Source organism: Ambystoma mexicanum, chromosome 1q (genome assembly GCF_040938575.1).
Source record: "Ambystoma mexicanum isolate Mex_15411 chromosome 1q, UKY_AmexF1_1, whole genome shotgun sequence".
Classification (NCBI taxonomy): Eukaryota; Metazoa; Chordata; class Amphibia; order Caudata; family Ambystomatidae; genus Ambystoma; species Ambystoma mexicanum.
Window position 1 is genome coordinate 1,522,532,557 of NC_090922.1, and position 20,382 is coordinate 1,522,552,938.

Sequence of the window (20,382 nt, forward strand, 5' to 3'; positions counted from 1 at the left end):
AGGACTTGTTGAGACGACGAAGATCTAGGATCGGCATCCACCCCCCCTATTTTCTTTCGAACCAGAAAGTATCTGGAGTATACTCCAGAGCCCCAGAGAGGCTGGGGGACGGCTTCTATTGCCCCGTTCTGTAACATGACCTGCACCTCCTGCAGAAGCTGTGGTCAGTGTAGTTCTTTTCGCTGAATCGACAGAATAAGAGGATACCTGCGTTGGAACTCCAAGGTGGGCCCCTGACCAAGAGCGTCCAGCACCCATCTGTCCATGGTACTCTTTTCCCACATGCTGACAAACTTCACCAGAGCCGGCCTCCCACTGGGGCGCATAAGTGGGGGCCAGAGGCCACGGCCGGTTAAGACCTGCTTGGGGGTCGGACCTCTGCCCTGCGGGCGGCTCTGCCGCTGTCCTCCGCTGCCTTGAGAGCGACCCCATTACGTTTCTTGAGTGAAGGAGCATGAAGGTTGTTGGTACAGTGTTTTAAAACCTTTCGAAGAGCGAAAGGAGGATGGCCGTTGCTGCCGTACATTTCAGAGGGAGCGTGCCGTCTCTTTGTAGGTCTTTATTGCTTGCAAAGACTCGTCACCTCCCTTTCCGAAGAGGTTCTCCTCGTCGAACGGCATAAACAGCACCTTTGTCTGAACGTCTGAGCGGAAGTTTGCCGCCTTGAACCAACCTTGACGACACAGGGACTCCCCCGATCCCCATCTGGCGGAAACCGTATATGCGATTTCCATTGCCATTGTGATGGCATGATCCGAGGTCACTTCCCCTTCCTGAAAGAGTTCTAGTGCCTCAACCTTCTTGTCTTCGGGCAGGAAGTCCAGAAAAGGATCCAATTTTAACCATAGTTCCCAGTCATATTGGGACAAAATGGCTAGGGCGTTAGCTGCCTTGATGGTCAGGCTCCAACGTATTCCACATCTTTGACAGACTCCCAAAGCAGTACCAGAAAATGGAGGTGGCGAAAAAGAATTTAGAGTACCCAATCAGATGGTGGCATAAAGAACTACCTTAACAAAGGCCATATCTTGACCATGGATCGTATCCAGGGAATAATGTTTAACAAAGGTGTGGATAGAAGCCCATGTGGCTGCGTCACAAATATTCTTAATAGGAATTCCCCATTGTAGGGCAGTGGAAGTAGCCATGCCCCTAGTGGAAGGAGCCCGCAGCCCTACAGCAGGGTCCTTACCTGCCAAACGGTAACATTCAGTAATGGTGAGGATAATCCACCTGGACAAGGTCTGTTTGGTAACAGCCGGGCCCAATCGGTGTCCAGCATATCCCACAAAGAGTTGATCGTCCACTCTGACCCTGGACATCCTAGAAATATTAAAGCTCAGAGCCCTCCTAGGATCCAAACTATGAAGTCGCTCCTCTTCCTTACCAGGATGAGGAGGAGGATAGAAAGAAGGAAGAACCACTCTCTGGCTCAAATGAAATTCAGATACTACCTTAAGTAGAAAGGAAGGACGTACCCTTAGTACAACCCTGTCCATGTGGAACACAGTAAAGGGCGGCTTAGAGGAATGTGCCTGCAATTCACTCACTCTGCGAGCGGAAGTAACTGCAACCAAGAACACCGTCTTGAAGGACAATCTCAAAGGACAAGAGTGCAAAGGTTCAAACAAAGCACCCATCAGAAATTTCGAAACCAAATTCAAATCCCAAACCGGCCCCTGGAAAGGGGACGATGGAAACACATTAGTAAGCCCTTTTAGAAACTGTGAAATCAAAGGAATCTTAAAATAAGAACATTCTTCAGACGAGCGCTTAAATATAGACAGCGCCGCCAAGTAACCTTTAATGGTATCAACTTGAAGGCCCCTGTGGGCCAAAGAAAGCAAGAAAGATAGAACGATGGGAAAGGAACACTGAAAAGGATCAACATTTCGTTCCCTGCACCAGACGCAAAACATACGCCAACGGCAATGGTACAAGGATTTTGTTGCTGGCCTTCTGACCGAAAGCAACACTGCCATCACATCATCCGGGATGTCCCAATCGTTGTATCTCAACCTTTCAGATACCAAGCGTGAAGGTTGAGAGTCCTGACCTCTGGATGGAGAACCTGACCCGCCTCTCACGAGAGCAGATCCTCTCGGTAGGGAAGACGGTGTCAAGGGCAGATGGACATTTGCAGAACATCCGGGTACCACGCTCTCCTGGCCCAATCCGGAGCAATGAGGATCATGTGGGATCTGAGCCTCCGTAACACTTTAGGAATGACGGGACTGGAGGAAACACGTACAGCAGTGGAATGACCAATGCACTACGAATGCGTCTCCTAGGTCTCCTCTCGGAAGAAATTCCCTTGAGCAGAATCGCTCGCACTTCTGGTGGCGAAGAGATTGTTAGGCAAAAACCTCTGCAGTTCGCTTAGGAACCACTGCAAAAGATTTAAGACTACAGGTGTTTGGCAGTAAACCCACTTGGTAGCAGTCTGTACCACACAGATTCACTTGGTAGCTGTGGCTGAGCAGTCAGACTTCCCTCAAGAAGAGTTAGGCAGTATATAGAGTATACACAATAGGTACAGAGACACAGTAGCACAAGCAAACCCTGACCAGAGCTTTGGTGTAAAAGTATATAATTATTTATTTAAAGACACACTTGTAATTTACACTAGCAAAAAGAGGTGAGTAAATTCAGCACACAGTCACTATCATATATATATATACAACCCTAATTACTTATTAGACAAGTCTTAGTGAGAAACACCACTTATTTTCAGACAGAGGTGAGCGCTTTACATTAGATGGCACTCTAATAAGTTGTAAAAAAGGGAGGGAAAAAGGCAGAGTTATGGAAGCACACAAGTTTCAATACTTTTACAAGAACCACAGTAAGGCAGGATAAGCAGAGTTCTACTGGAGAGCAAGGAAGTCAATTGCAAGGCCCACTCTTGGAGAGAGCAAGCAGAAGGGGTCCAGGTTCACACAGTGGGGTTATGCCCAAAGAGTCTTGTAGATAGTTCGCACAAAAAGGATGAAATTAAATTCAGGAAAAGTTAGCTAGGTTATCCCAGGCTAGACCAGGTTAGAAAGTCGAGGCTTTACTGTCACCCCGAACCAACTGTCGCAAGGGAAGCCAGGCGGGACACAGTACCTTAAGTGTGAAGGAAGCTCCAGCGGGGGCAGTTGTTGCTGGCAGCGGGTGCAAGTCGGTGTTTCGTCCAGAGGAAGAGGAGGTCTCGCCGTGGAGGAAAGATGAAGGTCGTTGCACTGCCAGGGAAGAAACCAGCCGCGGAGTTCTTTGGTTAAAAGATACTACCCTTCTCTTCGCGGTAGTGGTAAACCGTGGTATTCCGGTTGCCGGGGTGCTTGGCACGGGCAAGGCAGCCACGAGATGCTCCAGGAAGGTGAAAAGAAGGAAAAACTGGTTATCCCCACCAGTCAAAGGAAGAAGACTCTCCGGACTGGAGATGTCCTCTGTCGTCGGGAAAAGTGGTGAGACGGTTCAGCAGGGCTCCACCGCTGGTGTCGCCGTTGCAGGTCGGCTCAGCATCTCCCTCCTCGGATTCTTAGGTCCTGTGGCGACTTCTGAAGTTCCAATCCCCAAAGCCCTGCTTTTATGCAGCAAACCCCCATTCATTCAGCCTAGCTGTCAATCAAACATGCTAAGTGGCTCACCACTTGGGCCAATCACACAAGAGTGCGACTTCAGTTACCAAGGTAACTCAGTCCAGGGTGCCTAAAACCCCTCCCACGCCCCCTGTGGTACCCAGACAGAGTGGCGCCACTTTTTGAGGCTTCTGTGGAGAAGCCCGCCAAAAAGTGGAACAAAGGGCTCGACTTGGGTTGGAGTCACAGAAGAGAACACAAACGCCATTTTAGAATCGAATTCTGGCAAAAAATACCAACCAGTGAATTCATAAATAAATAAAGCGGCGGTATGTTCGAGGCTATAAGAATTAAATAATTAAAGTTGCTAGCCTCGAACAGTGGGAAAATCCCATACAGATATATTCACGGTCGAATATAAAAAGTAGTATCCACTGCCACCAGCCAAAAATCGATCAGGGGGGACGGAGACGTGCCCCCTCGAACAACAGACCCCGCGGCAATCGAATTGCCCCGACCAGTACATCCACAATATGATGGTTTGTACTGGTTTCTGTTCATAATTTGGGACTAGTAAAGCCAATGGTGACTTTACATGCCCTGGGGGACAGTAGTCAGTCCCAGGGTATGGAGTCTATGTTGAGGGGTCGCTACGACAGCCCTGGGTTATGGCACGGAGGGTGCTGTGTAACCCACATCAAGAACACATGAGACCCTATGGAGTAAAAGACCCCATATACCATAAAACACATGGAAAGATAAAGGAACACCTCAAATCATGTCTAAGAGTGGGAGTAAAAGAGTCTCACTCTTAGCAGGAGAAAAAAATAAACCCCAAAAATCCAGCAAAGCTGCTGGGGGACTCACTAGGTTTGGGAAATTAGCCTTTACAGAGAATTCTCCCTAACAGAGATCCACTTGTGGGGTTCCCTAAAGGGCGAAGATCTCCAGAAGGTCTTACTGAGCCAACTCCCACTCGTGAGAGATCGTGCTCTGCCTGCTCAGAGCATCCGCCGCCGTATTTTCGTCTCTGGCCAGATGAACTGCCAAGAGCGAAATTCCCTGCTGTATGGCCCAGAACCAGAGCTGCATTGTCTCTCTGCACAGACCATACCCTCCCCTTTTTTGTTGAGGAAATGCATGGCCACTGTGTTGTCCGTCATAATCAGGACACTCTTCCCCCGTATAGAGGGCAGAAAAGCCTTCAGGGCTAGCCTGATGGCCCTCAGCTCTAAGAGATTGATGTGGAATTTGGACTCTGATGGAGACCAACGACCGCTGGCGGTCAAGTCTTTGGCATGAGCGCCCCATCCTGTGAGGGAAGCATCCGTCACTACCGTCACCTCTGGCCACGGTTGCCAAAACTGCTCCCCCCTCTTCAGGTTCCCTTCATTGGCCCACCACAGAAGATCCTGGGAGACAGAGTGGAATCTGAACGGGATCAGACATCTTGCCTGAGCACTGTGACTACTGCATCTTGAGAGCCCACTGCAGGGATCTCCTCCTCAGCCTGGCCTCTGGCACCAGAAAAATGCAAGATGCCATGAGGCCGAGCAACCTTAGGAATTCGAAAGCTGGGAGACTCTGGGCATGTTGAAACTTGTCCACCATCTGCACAATGTTATGAGCCCTCACCTTGGGAGGGGAGCACTTCCCCAAGGACATGTCCAACACAGCCCCAATGTACTGGAGCTGTTGGGAAGGTGTCAGATGCGACTTCTGGAAATTGAGTGAGAAGCCCTGCCTGTGGAGGGAGTGGCAGGTGAAACCAAGGTGAGCCAATGCTTGCTCGGGAGAACGCGCACAAATCAATCAGTCATCCAGGTAGGGGTAGACGTGAATCCCCCCTCGCCTGAGATACGCTGCCACCACCACCACCATTAGCTTGGTGAAGATCCTCAGGGCAGAGGTCAATCCGAATGGCAGGACCCAAAACTGAAAGTGCGAGTCGCCAGCCGCAAACCTCAGGTACTTTCTGTGCTTGAATCGATGAATCGGCACATGAAAGTAAGCATCCTGTAGGTCCAGCGTCACCAACCAATCCTGAAGTTGAAGGGCCTGGAGGACTTGAGAAAGAGTGACCATCTTGAACTTGTCCTTCCTGAGGAGTTTGTTCAACCAACGCAAGTCCAGGATGGGTCTCAAACCCCAGTCTTTCTTTGGGATAAAAAAATAAGGGGAATACAATCCCTTGTTCCTCTCCGCTACAGGCACCAGTTCTATAGCGCCTTTCTCTAGCAGGGTCAAGATTTCCTGCACAAGGAGCGGATCTGGAAGCTTCAAAGAAAGATTCCATGGTGCATTGTCGTGACGCTACTATAGGAAGGGAAGGCAGTAGCCATGGGCTATTGTATCCAGAACTCACACATCCGAAGTAATGGATCGCCACTCTTTGAGATGCTGAGACAGTCTGGCCCCAACCGGCAAACCAAGGGACATAGCTTCATGACTGTTGTTGAGCGGCTGCGGCAGCACCTGAATGCAAAGAGGCAGCTGCCTGAGCGGCTTTGGCACCTCCATTTCCCCGACCACCACGGGTACTTTTTAACTGACCCCTTTGATTACCGGCTCCTCTCGTTCTACCAAAGGAAAAGTAGTAACGAAAAGAACCTCCCCTCCACTGCTGCCCCCTAGGACGAAAAGGCAGAGGTTGACGTACAGCTGCGCTTAAAGATTTTGATGCAGCTTTTCAGGTCTGCAACCTCTCAAGGCTCTCGTCAGCCTTGCTGCCATACAAATGCGCGGCATCAAAGGGCATGCTCAAAAGACAGGCTTGCACATCCGGGGAAAAACCTGACTTCCGAAACCACGCAAATCTGCGTATAACGGTGCTCGTAGCCATGAACCGGCTCACACCATCGGCCATGTCCAAACCCGACTGAAGGGATTCACACATGGCATCCTTGCCATCTTGCACGAGAGCAAGGAACCCATCCCTTTCTTCCCCATCGGGAAAATTCTCATCCGCAAGAGAAACATTTCCACAGAGTGTGTGAAAATCTTGCCAAAGCACAAGTGGTGTTGGCTGATTTCAAGGCCATACTCCACGCAGAAAAAGCCTTGTGTGCAAAACCGTCGAAGCGTTTGTCTTCCCTATCCGGAGCGATGGTAGGGTACGCCGCCTGCCTCGAGGTGGCCATAGCCGCCTGAACCACCAAACTGTCAGGAGTGGGGTGAGAAGATAAGTAGCTGGGTCGCTACCAGAAGGGCAGTATTTTTTGGTCACCAATTTGTTAACAGCCGGAAGAGATTCCGGTGACTGCCAAGCAGCTGCCACCCTTTTCTGTAAAGTGAGATGAAAAGGTAACACTGGGTCAGAGGACAGACCTTGATCTAAAATGTCCATTAGATCATCGTGCACAAAAGCTTCCGGAGGACTGGACCAGCCCAGATACTCCATGACCCTAGCAATGATTCTCCTGTAGGACGACTCTGCATGAGCCCGAGGCTCAGGCCTGCCAAATTCCACTTCTGGAGAAGTGTCCAAACCACTGGTAGCATGAAGAGTTTGCCTCAACTCTTCCAAATGACTGTCTCCAGAAAAGACAAGAGCCTCATCAGGCTCAATAGGGTCCATATCAAAGTCTGACCTTTCCTTCTCCTCATAAATGTCATCCAGAAGGAGGTAAACACCCTGCCTCGGAACAGAAGAGGGTCTGGAGTCCACCACCGGCCTCACAGAAGTAGCCTTCCTTTGAGGATCCACAACATCAGGGATCTCCAACGCTACATTTCGGCCCAAAAGCCCTGAAGTCGTCGAGAGCGCCGATGGCTTCGGCGGCGAGAGCGTTGACGTCTTCGGCGTCCACAAGGGCACCGAGGGCTGATACGAAGGCACTGCTTTGACGTCCGTATCCGACGGACACGGTGCCGGAGTTGACGCCGACTTCGAGCCCTTAGCAGGATTCTGCGGTCTCGCTGGGGACGAGCACCGAGACCTGGAAGCACGTCTCTTGTGACCATCCTGAGCCTTGTCCGAACGGGACCTCGAAGGTTCCAGATGAAGATTGCGCCGAGGACCCGAGCCTGATGGTGTACGAGCCACGGTTCGAGACAGTTCTGTTACGCTCACCTGGTTCCCACGGGGGCGTCGACCGGAACTGGGCCGCTGTTATTTCCACCAGCGTGACGTGGAGCGCCGAGATGACTGACTGGACTGGCCCGCTCAGCCTAGTTTGTCTGGCTCGCGAGAATATTCTTCTGCAAAGGAGAAGAGGAATTAACCACCCGTGGAATTGAGTGTCAACCCACCTTCCCCACTCCCGTTGTCTTCCCACCGATCACTCTTGATGTCCCCTCCTTAGTCTCACCTGATGGTTTAGAAGGATGAGCTCTCCATCCTGCGTCGACCGCAGGGGCGCGTTGATGACCAGTTACTTCACTGGCGTAGAGGAATTGGTGAGTTCCAGTATTGACTCTAAAGTCCAATTGTTCATAAGAGTTCAAATGTCTGCTCTTCACTCTGTCCGATTCCTTGCAGGTTGCCGATTAATCCACTCGAAGATTTCCAAATGGCACTCGGTAAGATTCAGGAAAGTCTATTGTGTTTTTCCCCTTAGGGGCCGGGGTACGGCGATGAAGCAGAGTTGACTGCGCCGACCCGAAATGAGGTGAGTACCTCCCGTGGTAAATCAGGTAAGTCCTTGGGGGTAGCTTGTATGGCCTTGAGAGTCCCCTTGCTCACCTTGCTGTCTTTGTCTCCTTAGGTGTCGGAGGACCGGCCGCGAGATGGAGAGAGCGTGATGGAATGCTGAAGTACCACCAAGCAGGTGAGTTCAGCGCGGCGCCGTAGGAATGCAAAGCAATGCTTCAAAGACTTCTGTCTTTCAGTTCCGTGGCGAAATGGATCAGGGTTCAGGTAAGGATTAAAGTTAAAACTCCTGTTCTAACCCTTATCCTTTTTGTCGTCTTGTTTCAGGAGTCCCAGGACTGAAGCGGGCGTGGCTGAAGACTGGAGCTGCTGAAAACACGGTGAGCGTTACGCTGCAGCAAGCAGAATAACACGAAGCACGTGTGGCTGTCCGGGCGTGGTTTAAACAGCCTTGGAAGAAGATCCAGGTAAGTATTCTTCCACAGCCCCACCCAAGTAACAAAATAGTCCCTTCAGTAAAATAGTCCCTCCTAAACCTCATTTGGCTTGAGTCTTCATGCAGCCTCAGGTGAGTATGCAGCATGGTCTGCTTCAGGTAAGTTATCAATAATGAGCCTGGCGCCCATGCCGCCAGGACTGACTCTTTATGAGCCTGGCGCCATAGGCGCCAGCACTGTACCCAAACAGCCCCTAACTGGGGCTTTTGGGCATGCTCCAAGTGGCATGATGCCTGCTTCCGGGGCTGCTGGGCCTGGTCTGGTCTTCCGGGGGCAGGCATCATGACACGTTCCTTGCTGGCTTCGTGAGAAGGCGTGGACGGAACTGTGCCCTGTGATTGAAAAATCGCCAACATCTGCTCTCTAAAGGCAGCCCATTCCTCCAGAGTCGAGAACTTCGTAGGACAAGCCACTTTCCTTGAGGCACCATCCTCCGAGGACGACGGGGAAGGCGCTTCCTTGAATGCCGAAACGAGGACGAATTGGGGGAACCATCCCGGGACCAAGAGCCCCGAGAATCCTTCCAACGCGGAGAGTCTCTCCTCGAATCGTCGGTAGACATACCCTTAGACTTGGATGTATGTTTCGACTTACTGGGTTTAGAACCCCTACCTACCTGAAGCTTTCACTTACGCTCACACAAGGCGTTAGCAGTCAGCGACTGGCATTTTGTGTTGTGACTCTCACCCAAACACCACAAACAAATGCGATGCGGGTCGGTAATCGACATTTTCGACTTGCAGTCCTGACAAGTCTTGAAGCCAGACCACTGAGTTGGAGGGGTGGAAGAGGAAGACATTCACAAGGAATACACAAGGCGCGCCAAGTCTCTGTAGCAAACACGTTTGCGGAAAAAATGGAACTGAGGCTACGGGCGCCGTGCGTTCTATTCATAACATACAATAACTTCGCCCTTGACAGATGCCTTCGAGGGACATCGGCCCAACGCCATCCATGCAGGACGCCCTCTGCCGCAAAAGTTTCCAAAGTACACAGCTGTGGACATTAAATGTCAAAGATGTGGAATACGTTGGAGGACACAATCAATTTGAAATACAGTTTTAAAGTGAAAGTGAACATTTTTCTTTTACCAAGGATTCCCAGCCTGACGATGGGGAATATTCATGAGCATGTGAATCCATGCCAGACCGCATGCTGGAGAATATGACTGGTATGAAACATTGTGAGAAAAATCACTCATTTCATTCAACACATTTGTGCACTGAGAAGTCAGGTGACAGAAGAGGGGCAGGGTGTAGCACAATTGGATTCCCAGTGGTAATCAGCTATTGATAATAATTCTGTTCTTAATCTCAATTTCAATTTATGGGCATAGATGACATCAGTGATAGAGCGCATGCAGAGGTGTTCTAAGGTCCCGACTGAAGGAGAGCAAATTATTGAGGGCGCCAACATCAGCTGTACTCTGCAATTGTTTAAGATGGATTCAGTAAATGTTAGTCCAAACTTATCTCAATGTGTTATCACATATGAGGAAGAGGAGCAATTGGAGTAAAAGGCAGTGGCAGTATCGATCCTAACTTTGTTCAGGAATCCATTGATTCCTATGGCAGGGCCTAGGTGTCCCAACATTGAGGAGACCCAGAGCTCTTGCGAAATAATCATGTAGCGGTTAGGAAGAATTCACATTTCTGTGCTAATTCCCTTCAACCTTAGAGACCCCCAGCTCTTTTGCTGGGCTTTAGGACATTTTAATTTTCACCATGAAGAGTGAGCCTTTTTTCTCAATCTATCATGTATTTTGATCTGATTTGAATTATCTGTTTCCTTTGTTTTTGGAGTCTGACATACTCCTTAGGCATCTACTTTTTGTATGGTTACACACAGCACCTTCAGCGCAGTGACACAGAAATCTTTTAGATTTCTCTGAAGGTTTAAATACCTTTTCTTGTGAGAACTACTGTTCCCAAGAAAGTAAAGTGAAATGGACTTTACCTACACCTTTTCTCTCTGTAGATCCAGCACACCCCATTTTATGTGGAATGCTGGGGGGTTACTTAGTAGCCCCTTTTTCTACTTTCTCATGTAATATTCTTTATGTTACCCTCGCTAATTTAAATGGCTGGTGGCAGTGGTTTAATTTTCCTACCATTATGCTTTTCTACCACAGGCTGAACCCTCAGCTGCAGTATAGCACCCATAGGTGCTATACTGCCATACTGCTATGTATGGTATACTGCTATACCCATGCAGCTTTTCTGTCTCCTGGGGTGGCTCCACCTCTCCCACATATCCTCTCAACCATGGAGTTCCCCAAGGTTCTGCCCTTGGCCCCTTTCTTTTCTCACTCTACTTCTTTTCTCCCATCATCGCCTCATTTGGTATCTCACATCATTCCCACGCTGATGATACCCAGCTATTCCTCTCCTTCTCCTCCTTCTCCCCCGACATTCACGATGAACTCTCTTCGTGGCTTTCTGCTATTAAATCCTGGATGTCCTCTCACTTCTTTACTCTTAACGCTGAAAAAACTGAACTCCTTTTCTTTCCGGCTAACACTCTTCCTCCTCCCTCCCCTCCCCCTTTCATTCTCTTTCCCTCCTCTAAGCTCCCCTTCTCTCCCCATGCCCGTAACCTTGGTCTTCATATTGACCCTCTCCTCTCTCTATCTCTATCTCACCACATCTCTATCACTGCCAAATGTTGTCGCTTTCACCTCTACAACATTAGTAAAATACAAACCCTCTTACCCTTTCATGCTACTAAACTCTTAATCACCTCCCTCATCTTCTCCAGACTTTTCTACTGTTCCTCCCTTTTCTTCTGACTCCCCTCCTCCCACCTGCCCCCACTAAAATCTATCTACCATTCCGCCATCCGCTCCCTCTTCCTCCTCTCACCTTTTGATTCCATCTCCTCCTCTCTCACTTCCCTAGGCTGGCTTTCTTTTCACCCCGAGCTTAAATTGAAGTTCCTCTGTCTTGTCTTCAAATCCCTCCATGGTCTTGCCCCCCCCGCCTTTCCTCCCTTCTTACTCTCTATTCCGCCCCTCGTTCTCTTCGCTCCGCTGTTCTTTTCCTACTCTCTTCTGCTCCACCTCATTGCGCCTCCTCCCGCTTCCGCTCTTTCCAACTCCTTGCTCCGTTCCACTGGAACCGCATCCCCCTACCCATCGCTCTTCTCCCTCCTACCCTTCCTTTCGCTCTTCTCTAAAATCTTATCTTTTCCATACCCCCTTAACACCTCCCACTTCCTCTTCTACTTCTCCCCGCCCTTGCCTCACCTCCTACTCCTCTACCGCTACACCCTCTCCTCCCGTCTACTCCCCTTTTATCCTTCCTCCTGCTCTTACTTAATCTTATTCTTCCCTCTCATCTTCCTCACACCCTCTTGCCTCCCTTCTGACTTCCGCTAACATCTCCGCTCATCCCTCCCAATCCCTCTCATTTCTTTGTCCCTCTACACTCCCTCCTCACCTCAGCAATAATGTAAACGATTCCTTATACTGTTTGTGCTGTGATTCAATTTCCATCCATTATTTGTTGGATCTCCCGCTCCTTCCTATTCCTCTGTCCCTCTCCACTCCCTCCTCACCTCTGTAATATTGTAAATTGTTCCTTATACTGTTTTCGAGTTGTGATTCAATTACCATCTTATGCCTGTTGTATTTCTTCTTGTTCTTATGTAAAGCACTTTGGATTAAAGGGCTATATACATTCAATAAAATACAAAAATACAAATGGGTGACCATTGCGTCAAAATTACCCTGGAAATGTTGCAAATTGCCATTTTTAAGGAATGTTTATTTAAAACTGACCGTTAAATAAATAATTATTTTACTAGAAAACCTTGTGTTATTTGGATACTTTTATGTGTGGATTTCGATGCTACAGCTCTACACGTCACATTTACCCCTCTTTAGATAAGTCTGGCTGCTCAGTCACTCTACCAACTTGTGTAGTACAGACCTATAGCAATAGGTGGGTTACCGAATACCAAGAGGATAAGGGTGGGTAGTCTCCCACATGGTTACTACTCCAATTCTTGCTGAACAGTAGCTGCCACCAGCCCATACCCTGCTCTGTGAGCAACACATAGGTGCCCACAAAAACACACACTAGGGGTACTAAGGTGTATGCCTTCCCAGGGGTGCATAAGGGGATACAATAGGTCTTGTTCAGCAACAATAAAAAATAAAGAGTAGCCCTTCTAGGGTACAAACTGGACACCTGTGCAGAAAATACTAAGAAAAAAGACTAGGCGAGTAGTGGGACAGGGAGGCCCTATCCCTTCAAAGCATCCCAGCATCAAATGTGGCTTATACGAAATGATGTTTTGTATGTAAATTGATAGTTTGTAATGTTTAAATTTAAACTATTTTCACACTTTTATAAATAAAAAACAAAATAAGATTAAAAAACAGAACATGGAGGTTGTATTCTATGTGATTACAACCGCCCGCTACAGACAATGGAAAGCACCCCATGGCGTATCCTCTTGATAGCATGCACACATTCATAGCGCACTTTGCTTGCAGGCATGCTGCCCAGCCTAATGGATGTACCTCGAGACACCCCCATATTAGGGCCCATCTTGAGCCGTGGATGGATGTGGATAACGGTGCTCCACACCGGGTCACAGGCGAAGTGTCCTGGGATGAACTGCATGGTGGCTGCCAGGTAATCACGGGGCTGGTAGCTCTCCTCAGCCGAGTAATCTGCAAACATATAAAAGATGACATGACCATCCCAAAGGATTTCTCAATCTTTCACTGCTCTTTTCTGAGCACAGATGACAGAGGGAGCAAGAAATTGGTCGAGGGAAGGACCAATTGAGATCAAACGACCTGGCAAACACAGAAGGTGTTTATTAGGGAATGTAAACAGTGCAGGGGCAAAATAATAAATATTGTAGGTATACATAAAGCACAACTGAAATGTCGGGATGGTTACTCCCCAGGGTTAGTGTAGTGATTGGAAAAATCTAACTGTAGGAAAGTGTTCAATCCAAAACCATCATATTTCTTGGTAAGTCAGGACTTCTTCTTTCTCTGTTGTGGGTTTCCCTCCCATTCCGGGATTCCACGGGTTCTCAAATTCTTCTCTAGCTTATTTGAAGTCTCGAGTTTTAGGATTCCAGCACCCTTCTCCGTATGTTACCTAGGCAGTCTATTGCCTGTTTATAGGTTTCATCTGGCGCCCTTGCAGAGTGAAATGAATACACTGTGCTGCTTCTCCAGCAGGATGACAACGTCGCAGACTCAGTCCCTTGCAATCACTGTTGGTCCTCCCGCCTAGCTTTAGGCAGAGCCATGCAAGAAGATCCTCCTGCCTCCCCAGATACTATGCCTCTTGGACCTAGTTACCCCCCTCCACTCAGGGTATGACTCTCCGTCTCGTTTGTATCCCTTGTGCTCCCTGGCGTGTGCGCTTTCCTCTTTTAATGTCTAACTAGGCCAAACCATTGTGGAAGGAAAGTATAGATTATAGAGGGGTGCCAGAGGAGAGGGCATGAAAGAGGGCTGCCACAGGGGTATAGAGGGATGAAAGAATCAACATCAAAAAGGGCTGGGGGTGGGTGGGGCGTAATGCAAAATCAAAAAGCGTCTGGGGGGTGGGGGGAATAATAAATATGTCTTGAGTGGCAAGAGGGGGTGAAAAATCAAAAAGGGCCAATGGGGGGGATGTTGCAGTGGCAGAGGAGGGATGAAAAATCTAAAATTGGGTGGTGGGTTTGTAAATGAAAAATCAAAAAGGACCAGGGGGGGGAATGAAAAATCAAAAAGGGCCAGGGGGGGGTATGAAAAATCAAAAAGGGCCAGGGGCGGAATGAAAAATCAAAAAGGGCCAGGGGCGGAATGAAAAATCAAAAAGGGCCAGGGGCGGAATGAAAAATCAAAAAGGGCCAGGGGCGGAATGAAAAATCAAAAAGGGCCAGGGGCGGAATGAAAAATCAAAAAGGCCCAGAGGGGAATGAAAAATCAAAAAGGGCCAGGTGCGGAATGAAAAATCAAAAAGGGCCATGGCGAAATGAAAAATCAAAAAGGGCCTGGGGGGAATGAAAAATTAAGAAGTGCTCGGGGTTGGGAGGTAGGTTCAGAGTTGCAAAATAAATAAGGACTAGGGAATCGGGAATAGCAGGGATCAAGAATGGATGGAGGGGGGGGCGGAAGGGCTAGGGGGAATAGGTGCGGGAGAATGGATGAGCAGTGGCGGTAGAGAATGACCAGAAAGTGGAGAGAGAAGAGTTCTACTAACCATCGTTTTGAAGAGCACGTGGTCGATAGCATAGTGTTTCTGGCTTCCAAATATCCTCTTCACTCTCGGCGACCAGTAGCGTGTTACACACATGGCTATCATGCAGGTCTTGGAGAAGCAAACGCTAAAAGCAAACAGACATACTGTGAGGAATTATAGGACACCTTCGACAGGAGCACTCCAAAACGCCCAGACCATTCAGACCCGTTCCACTGCCCTTTACCACTAACCTCCTTCAGCGAGTGCACCCTAACTACAACGCTAAGAGAGCCCTTAGGCAAGTGCTTTGTGCTAGGCAGGTTCAGTAACACATACAAACAATACCAATTAGAGTTTCCCAGTCCCATTATGCCTCAACTAGAGCTCCTAGAAGAGCTCCCAGACAGTGGCAGATCCTCCCACTGGCCCCCTATTGGCCCCCCCGCCCCAAAAGCTGCCTCCGCTACTGCTCCCAGACAAAATGCTGATTAGTCAGAGCTCCCTAGACTGACACTCATCATGACACCACCAAATCAGTGAAACAATGGACATGCAAACTTAACTTTCTAGTAACTAAGAAACCTATGCAAGTCCTGAGCAATCTGTAATAACACCATTCCAAGTAAAGACTTATATGAGTTTCTTGCCAAATATTTAATTGTAAAAATCAACAGCCGTTGTTGCCAACTGCACAAATACCCAATGTTAGGGTAGTTTTTGTAGCACCCTCCGTTGAGGGCACTACAACCACTGGCATTAATGGGGGGCTCTCACACCAGATAAGAAATGGAAGCCATATCTCTCTTAAAAGGTAGTTCACGTGGACAGAGCAACAATGCTAAACTCTCAGGTAGGGGTAGCAGGTCGACACAAAGGTATAATTAGTCTACACACATACACTTAGAAAATACACTATACTGGTATACGGAAAACATATACTTTATTAAGTCACAAATAAAAATCTATCATGTCTATCATGTCAAGCTCTCAAAGTATTTAAGATCTAATACACAGTATGAAAAAAAATACCCAGTATATCATAATATTTAAAAACACAGTAGTATCTAAATGTACATGGCTGCCGAGAATAATGGATCAGCAAAACCTAGCAAGCAGATAAAGGCCCCTACGGTTCTGCACCGCTCAGCACAGTGTGCTCAAGACACAGCCCACCCCTGGCATATGCAGAAGGTCATGGACCTAGTGGTCAGAAACAAACATGTGTAGAGAGAGACCTAATAAGGGAAGTAGACATTTGAACCCACAAAAAATAGAGTAAGAAAATCCATTATGGTGATTGGAAGCACCAGGACAGAATATTATACTACACCATAGCCAAAGAGGGTATGAAACAACCATAGACTATAGACATCGGCTTCCAAGAATTCATTTAAGAAATTCGCTGGTTAGTTTTGCAAAATATTTAATGGAAAAATATTTGCAATGTTAACAACATTAGCTACAATGTTACAAATACATTCACCATTGTTGAAATGCACAGCATGATTTAACAAAATGAATTTAAAATGAAAGTTAAGAAACAAAATCATAATTCTTGTTGTAGAGCTCGCGGAACCCCTTCTGGATCCAGGAGTAATGTCCAGGGACAGGCAAGTACCTCAAAGTAAGTCCAGGTGAGATTCATTGCAGGTTGAAAGTTCCATAAGAATCAATAGGATTACCGTCAATGGGGCCACCTGCTTTAGTGGAGGTAAGTCAGTTTGACCCAGAGGTATGGATTCCACAGCCAACAGCCCGAGGGACGGTCAGAAGAAACCCCACAGAGTTCCAGAGGTCGATGGATGAACCAGATTTTCCACAGGAAGGTGCAGCAAAGCTGGATGGCCCCCCAATAGAAGTCTACAGGAAACGTGGCAAAGACTCTCCTCTAAAGACTCTCGACCCCGGATTAGAGGACCCACTGATGGGGAGTATGCCGAATATTTGTCCCCCAAGATGTCAGCGGTTTCAGTGAAACAGGATCCAGCAGTACTAATCATCTCTAACTCCAGGGCTTCCTTTCAAGGTGTGGTTTATAGGATACAGTACACATGGACTTGCACCATGAACCAACAACGACCAAGACGACTGAGAACAGAAACAAAGGACTTTCCCCAGAGCGTCATCCTTCATGCTTGCATCCAGGATTTTGGAGAGGAAGACTCAGGAAAGGCAAGGAAACCTGTAAAGATGGCTCCTAGTGGATGGGTGGACCAAAAGTGAAGGCAGCACTTCAGCAAACAATCCCAGGACAAGCACAATTGCGGAAGGCTTCCCATGACATCCTAAAATAAAGACTTGGCATGGTGGTGAAGTCTCATCACCCTTCTAGACACCAGTAGCAACCCACAGCCAAGCGGAGAAACCTGGAGTGAAACAGCGGAATGAGGAAGGAAACTGTTCCAGCAAGGAGTGCTTGAACCAGTAGATATGGGGAGGTTGCTGGAGAATTAAGGACACCAGGACTGGACCTCCGGGAGCTGAAAACCCATACCGGGATAAGCCGAAGCTCCTGACTCAGCTGGTTTGGTCAATTGTGGGTTCTAAAATTGCCAACAATGGTGATAAATGCGAGAAAATGCCTTCCGCACGTTGGCAGATCTGCCACCTCCAAGTTCCAGAAACAAAGCAGCAAGAGAGAAGTAGGGGCAAAGTAGAGCCAGAATACCACTGTTCAAAGAGGCTAGCCAAAGGCCAGCCAGCCAATGAGTAAAGAGGGCTCGGGACAAAGGATCAGATGAATACACATTCTGGTTGGCCAATAGGACCGCTACTTAGCCTTAGCTCCCAGGACATAGGAAGTGTGAGGGAGAGCTGAGGGACATATGCTGGCTTAAACCTGTTTTGGGCTCACAAATAGCCCACATGGTCAGAGCAGACATTTTAAGGTGGATACCCTGAACAAAGGAGGCTCTATTCTACAAAATGGCAGAGAGTAGGATTTAAAAAAATACACTGAAGCACCAGCGCTAGCAAAGATCGCACATTGGGCTACCACTGTGGGAAAACGGCTTGCATCTCAGTGGAGGCAAAAATCAAGTGCAGCTTTCACCAACCTACTCCTTAATACATATGTATCACCACAAGCGAGAAGTTGCAACCTTGGGGCAGGGTGCCTTGGTTGGGGTGTGGGGGGGGGGGGGGCGGGACGACAATATCATATACCTCAAGTAAGATGCAAAGAGTCATAATGGCAGGGGAACCTCTGAAGTCCCTGTGGGCACCACAAATAACGTGAAAAAAAGACAGAAAAGTGAGGGGCCCTAAAAAGTGGCCCTAGAATCACCAAAACTAGGAATTATGTTTTGACACCCAATATATGCCATAATATACTTAGCAATCTTGCCTTCCCATAAATGAAACTATCAACTCCAAATCTTGGCTGAAAACGTGCCTCAAGCCGGAGCTTCAATTTTCGAAAAACATATTTTTTCAAACACATGTTCTGTGTCCTCCCTCTACTACCGGCTAAACACGAAGGGCCTCATTACGATTTTGTCCCAAAATCGGTGGTTACTCTGCCGTGGCAGAATTAGCATTACCGCTGCGTGGATCATCGGAATTACCACTGTATTACAAACTGCTATCCCTACTGAGGGGACATTGAGGAGCACCCAGCCCAGGCACTCACAAATGCTGCACAGCTTGCTGGCAAGGGGGAAAAGCACAATCGCTAGTGGGAGTAGTTCTTGAGGCGGTTGATTGGGCATGGCAGTAGTTCTTGGGGGCAGTGTTGGTGGCGGGGCTGGGTTTTCCTTGTTACCAAAAATAAACAGTTGGATTATGATTAAATTGATGGTTTTAATCCATGCAATTTAGACATGTACATTCATTGCATGTATGGGCGGCAGGTGCTCAGAGTAAAAGAGTAAAAAGAAATTGTCCATGAGGTCCTGGCGGACCATCCGTCCTTCCCTCACATCCCCACGTATGTCCTGTGGTGCCCTGTACACTCCTTCATCGTCTTCATCAGAGCTAGGGGGGGTTATGGTCCTCATCTGCAGTCATTTCAACGTTCCTACGTATGCCCAAGTTGTGCAGCATAGGGAATGCAGCAACAATTTTGCCAACTTTCTCGGGGCTGTACATGAGTGAACCGCATGTGTGGTGAAGGCACCAAACCTTGATTTCAGAAGACCAAATGTCTGCTCGATGCATGACCTGGTCCGCCTCTGCGCCTGATTGTAGCCTATCTCCTGTGGTGTAGAAGGGTTTCTCACAGGGGTCATTAGTTATGGCAAATGCGGGTATTCAGCGTCACCTGCAAAACATGAATGGACTGTGTGAGACATGGCGGTGTGTGGGTCGGGGCACAAGTAAATAGTCCTGACGTGTATACCCCCATGTGCATGACTCAGTGGTTGCGCATGGTGCACCTTGTGTGCATCAATGTTGATGGGACTTGGGCTAATTGGTTCACTTGCACACATTCTGGTTGTGGGAGTCAGCAGTCATGAGGTATTTGTCAATGCTATGTCATTGACAATGCACTGGCCAAGGATGGTGTCTAGGTACGCCATGTATGGTTCATGGCAATGCATTCATGAGTTTGTATGTTGCCCGGAGTGCGCTGTTCTGCCGAGCATGGCTGGATGCCCTGTGTTGTCACATGGTTCAAGTCTGTGTGCTGGGGTGGGTCCATCAAGGTTCTTGGGCTGTTCTGTGCATTTCTGTTGTTGAATCATGGGACTTGTAGTTGATTCACTTTGCTAATGCTTACGTACCCCCAGGTGTGTGTCAGTGATTTTGGCAGTCAGGTATGAGTGCTTCTTACCCACAAGATAGGTGTGCTGTCCTCTGTGCCTCTCCATGCAAGCAGGTAGGGTGCTGTTGTGCAGTATCCGTGAATAATGTGTGGCCCCAAGATATTGGGCACAGCAGTGTCTGATGGTGAAGTAGATTTCTAAATTCCGGCTCCTGTAGGGGGACCTATTCTGCCCAGGGAGGCTATTTCTAAACACAGATACAATTGAACAGGTCAAAAGAAGGAACACCTTCACACTCTCCTGTGTACCCTGTGGTCTAACATAAATAAACACAGACACTCAAGTAATGGTATCTTACTCAAAAGATTGTTTGGACTGTATTATATCACACATCGTGAATGGGATTCATTGATGCGTCAACATTTCTTTTCACCAAACATTGCTTTTTATAACACACATATAGACCATGGAAGCAGACACCAGTGATGCCGGTGAATGCTTGTGTAACAAAACCGAGGACAATTCAGTAATTGTCACAACATAGTGAACAGCATATTTAACAAGTACAAAACAAAACGAAAAAAGTGTTCTTGATACAAACAGTGATGTTACACTGTAGGTAAAAGGTGCGTCTACACCAAGGCGTTTCTGCCGTCTCGGGGGGCTAGATGGGCCTCGTGTCTACTACGGCATTCATCAGGACGTGGTCTGTGTGGGAGTGCTGTAGACAGGGAAAGGGAATATTGTTTAGGAAAGAGTTCAAGTGAAATGATTTAAAAGTCAACTTAATGGTTGGCTATACCATGTATATAATATCATGGAGGGAAG

General features: G+C 48.0%; 1 protein-coding gene across 8 annotated transcripts in view; it reads right to left on the minus strand.

Moving 5' to 3' along the window:
- SZT2 (SZT2 subunit of KICSTOR complex) overlaps nt 1-20,382 on the minus strand; it is a 2,035,845-nt gene that overhangs the window by 688,115 nt on the left and 1,327,348 nt on the right. For all 8 annotated transcript variants that reach the window (XM_069642429.1, XM_069642432.1, XM_069642427.1 and 5 more), the window contains 2 exons: nt 14,870-14,993; nt 13,177-13,329 (listed from right to left, as the gene is read on the minus strand). In XM_069642429.1, the coding sequence (XP_069498530.1) occupies nt 13,177-13,329; nt 14,870-14,993 (277 nt within the window). The remainder of the gene's footprint in view (nt 1-13,176; nt 13,330-14,869; nt 14,994-20,382) is intronic.